Here is a 4622-nt window from a genome sequence, read left to right as displayed (position 1 = left end):
TTATTGAGCCGTGGAAATTTTTCTCCCTACCAGCAGAGATTTGCTGTGGCAGCTTAAACAAGAAGCAGTAGCCTTTTGAGCAAGCCAGCGGAAGATCTTAACACAATCACATCATATTTTATCTTTTACCATAAATATTGGTTTCCTTTCTCCTGAGGGTGGGCTATTTTGTACTTGCCAGAGGAATGAAGAGCCATTTGTATGTGGTTTTAAAAGAAATGTTAAGATTCCCAAATTGTTCAGATTGACATCTAACTGAACAGAAAAGAAACTGGGAAATTGATGGGCATTGAGGTGGGCACCTGTTGGGATGAGCACTGGGTGTTGTATGGAAACCAATTTGACAACAAATTTCATATTAAAAAAAAAAAAAAAGAAACTGGGAAATTGAGCATTTGGTTAGGCAGTTTGAGGAGCTTTGATTCACAATCCATTTGAGGGTGGACTCCTAGCTCCTAGTTCCTGTGCAGATGGGGGTGGGGCGGATGGGAGCTGGGGTCCTTTGCTCTGGTGTTTGGGATCCAGATTTCCCTGGAAGTCACTCATTTGTCAGGAGTATGTGTCAGGAGTGAACAGCAAGAGTGGGTTGTTCTGTTCTACGGAGCTACATTGTTTTCTTTGAAGTATTTCGGGGGTTTGACCCTTTTAACCCTAACAAGAGATCATTAAATGTAGGTTTGAAATGCCATTTTTAGAAAACAATATCTCCTGTTACTGTTTAAGGCTTTTACTGTAAGTCAAGGAGTGTCATGATTTTATCCTTGCATTTTGTTGATTATATGTTGAATGACACAAATTACTTTTTAATATGTTCCCAATGTAATTCCTGTTGGCAGCAGGTGGAAAAAAAGTGAATGCAGGTCTCAATACCCTAGGATTGTATCAGACATTGTAACATTACCCTACCAACCACACTGCTAAGCAATGATATCCTTCTTATGTCATAATTAAAAGCATGACATTAAATAAAGAAAAAGTTCAATTAAATGGGGGTGAGAGGGTATGATCAGGGAATAAGGAACGTGGTAGATAAAGTAACTAAACAGAAGACTCAATGAATAGATAGGGTCTATGACCCTATCAATGATAGGGACCCCATCTCTCTTCCTTGTTCCCTGTCTAATCCGTTCCCTTTCTTATGACACCAGTTCTGTCTCCAGATAACTCCCAAACTCCCTCTTCCTCCACTTGTCCTCTGGGAGAGGTGGGTGTCTTCTACCGGATACCATGATCCAAAGTCACCCCTTCATTTTTATTCTACATTAAGTTTCTTCTTCCTTTTATGCTCTCCTTTCAAGTAATAGTAAAAAAAAAAAAAAAAGAAAGAAAGGAATTTTTCTAATATTGTCAAACTAGGGTGAAATTGGCATCAGCTTAATGTGTTACCTTTCCCAGGGTGTGCTTACCTTTTAATAAAGTATGACTGCAGAGGGCAAATTTTACCCAAAGCAGGAGACTCGGGTGTGGTGGGATTACCACACCAGCCGATGGGAGAGGGAACGGAAGTGGAGACAGAAAGGACCTCCTGAGGATCTTCAGGTCAAACCTTACTAGTGAATTCTAGACCCCTCCACTCCACAAGGCAGTCCTAGCTGTGCTGGGTCACAAATGCACTTCTAAATTGAATTCGATGATATCTTTTCCACATAGGTTGTGTTCAGGCTCCAGTGGTGTTCACCCTGAGAGGAAAGCTCACAAAGGTAGTCATCAGTTTTCCCATAAAAATGTCCATTCTTCATGATGGGCAGCTTAAGACTGCCCAGGGTCATGCTCATTGTGCTTTTATCAAACATTTCTTCCAAGACTATTAAGCCCTTCTCTGAGAGTACTTTCAGCAAGGTCAAGCATAGGGTTCAACTTTATTATGTGCCCTCCCCACACACACACAAAAAAAGATCTATGAAATAAATATCATCATCTATCAGATAACTAATAGGGTGTTGGAAAAACTGGGCAAGGGAGGCTGTACATTTATTGAATAAAGATTTTTTTAATCTTTTTATGTTATCTAAATGTCATAGTGTGTCAATTGAATCTTCTGATTCTGAAGGTCAAATTACTAAATACAAATAACGCCAGTTCAAGAAATCTGAGCTGCCATATATTTTAGGTTGGCATACATTTCTTAATCTAGAATTCTGCTTTGTCTTTTCATCTTTCATTGGTAGTCACTAAATTAGACACATTTTAAAATAATCCCTCTCTAAAGCCATCCACCCAAGAAAAGGTTAAAAAGCAAATAAAGTGTAAATAAAAAGGGTTTGTTTTTATAGGAATTTGCATTTATGCTGCTGGTGTGTATAACAAAGTGTATAGTACTATATACAGCAATGCATTGCTGAAATGTTAAAAACATTTTTTCAGCTCTAAGGATTACAGAATTATAAAGGTATTATTGAATGCATCTATCACTGTTAGGCACATAACTGAAGCTCGTGGGATAGAACTGGTTAGCTAATTGCCTATGAGCCATTAAAGATATGTTAAATTAGCAAAACTCAATTTATGGTCACAAGGAAAGCCTACTAGCTAATTTAAAAGGTTCACTAGAGATGTATGTCCTCTCAAGGTCACCGAGAGGTAGATATATATTAAAGGTAATAGCGTACAGAATATATTTACAGAGGATATACCTTTTCTTGTGGCCATTAGTGCGCACATAATGATTGAGTAAAATAATGAAAAGATGAAATGGGACTTGAGGTCGTTCAGCAGCCTGATGCTTGTCATGCTGTAGACACAAACATTAGGAGTCCCTACTCCAGGATTGTGTTTTAAGATGAGCAATGCTGAGTTTGAACCAACTTTTTGACTTAGAACCTGAGGGTTTCATCTGTCCATAGCAAAAAATAAATAAAACTGTCATGCTTCTTTAAGTGAAAAGTATAGTTTAACATTTGTCCCATTATCTTTGTGATCTACCACGGACTTTCAGGCTCACTGCTCCCAAAACAATATACTTTGGGTGATGCCAACATCAGTGGAGTTGGCTTAGATATAAGCTGTGCCCAAGCCAAGATTACAGGCAGTTAACAGGCACCTCCATCATTTTCTACTTATTACAGAGTTAATTTTTCTGAAGGAAATCTCAGTTCTTCTTTCTTTATTAAAGCCATACAAAAGAAGCAAAAAGAGGAATTTTGTGACCTTGGGCAAAGATAAGTACATAAATGGTCTTCGCAAGTGAATATAAGGTTCAGTAAACTTGTGATAATTTATTGACAGAAAGACTTTTTCCCCCCACATTCTTTTATTTGTCTGTGAAAATAAAGATATATTGGTGAAACTTTCAAAGACCAAACTCTTCTTGAATTTTCCTTCTACTGATGTTCATATCACTAATTTCACTACCATAAAAGCTTGGGCATTTCAGCCAGGATAATGGTATGCAATATTAAGGAAAAAAAAAAAAAAAGACAATCGAGGAAGTTCATGTTTTTCCTCAGTAGTGGAGGATACAGTCAAAATAAGCATATTTAAGGTTCTTTTTTGCAAGGTTCAATACATCGAGAAATGCACCTTGAATTCTCTGATGGATAAAGAAAGGTAGAGGTAGACTGCCATCACCTCTCCACAATATGTTAGTTTCTGGGAGCAAGGAGATGCTGTTAACCCCATATGACAATAATTCTGATTACAGCCTGGTCCAAAAATGCTGTTCTGTGGTTTGGCCTTCCAATTCGAGTTTCGCTTTTGGAATCTGTTCAGGGCTTTCATAGCCACGGTTGATGTAGAATCCATTTTCACCATCGCCTGAATAATCCGTTCTGTTTGTGGGAGGCCAGGTGGAATCTTCTGCCAGTGTTTTTTGCCAGTGCCTATATTGACTTTTAGAATAGAATCCAAATTCTTTTTTGATCCACAGCCAGAGCTTTCGATTTTGAAGGATGAAATCCTGAGAAATCAGGTGGAGAAAACAATCAAACCATCCTTCCACATTCCCCTGCAGCCAGGGTGCTCACTGCCCTCCCGGGGCCTCTCAGATGTACTTATTTAAAGCTGCTTCTGCGGCAACTTTACTCCCTGCTGTCCCCACCAAGTCTAGCAGCTCCCTGGTTCTCTCCCTTGAGAAGGGAGTGTGCTTGTGTTCACACCAAAAGCTTACAGCCTTTCATTTCTACAGATTTCCTAGTTAAATCCTGGCTGGTGATTCACCTAGAATTATTTTACTGCCAGACTGAAATGATAACAAAATAACATACTCAAAATCGAGAAAAGGAAAAAAAAAATATCACTGCTACCTGCCACAGGCCACTTACAAGGTGCCCCCTGATGGTTTGTTGAATGAATGGAGGAACTCTAGAAATCAAATGGGTTTTGCTTTCCGTTTGGGGAGGGTTCTCTTTTTTTCTATGTTCACATGCACTCACAATGTTTACACATTTATAATAGGAATGGTCAAATTTTGCATTCCACTTCTGGTTATGCTAGACTTTCTGTCACATGTAGCCATAGTCTTCTCAATAATCACTTTTAATGATCCTATACCATTTTTTCAAATTGGTGTATAACGATTGATTTAAACAAACAGCATCTCTACTTTTGAACATATAGGTTGAATCTAAAATTTTACCACCATAGGGGTACCTGGGTGGCTCCGTTGGTTAAGCGTCCAACTTTGC

General features: G+C 38.6%; 1 protein-coding gene across 1 annotated transcript in view; it reads right to left on the bottom strand.

Annotated features, from left to right (window-relative positions):
• Window positions 1-3402: 3402 nt before the first annotated feature.
• Window positions 3403-4622, bottom strand: part of LOC128778165 (probable cation-transporting ATPase 13A5) — a 72735-nt gene continuing 71515 nt past the window's right edge. The window contains exon 24 of the mRNA XM_053906498.1: window positions 3403-3895. Within this exon, the coding sequence (XP_053762473.1) occupies window positions 3635-3895 (261 nt within the window). The 3' untranslated portion in view covers window positions 3403-3634. The remainder of the gene's footprint in view (window positions 3896-4622) is intronic.

This window comes from Panthera pardus, unplaced genomic scaffold, assembly GCF_024362965.1.
Source record: "Panthera pardus isolate Hobbes unplaced genomic scaffold, ASM2436296v1 HiC_scaffold_189, whole genome shotgun sequence".
NCBI classification, from domain to species: domain Eukaryota; kingdom Metazoa; phylum Chordata; class Mammalia; order Carnivora; family Felidae; genus Panthera; species Panthera pardus.
Note: the sequence above shows the minus strand (reverse complement) of the source record. Positions and strands in the feature narration are given on the sequence as shown.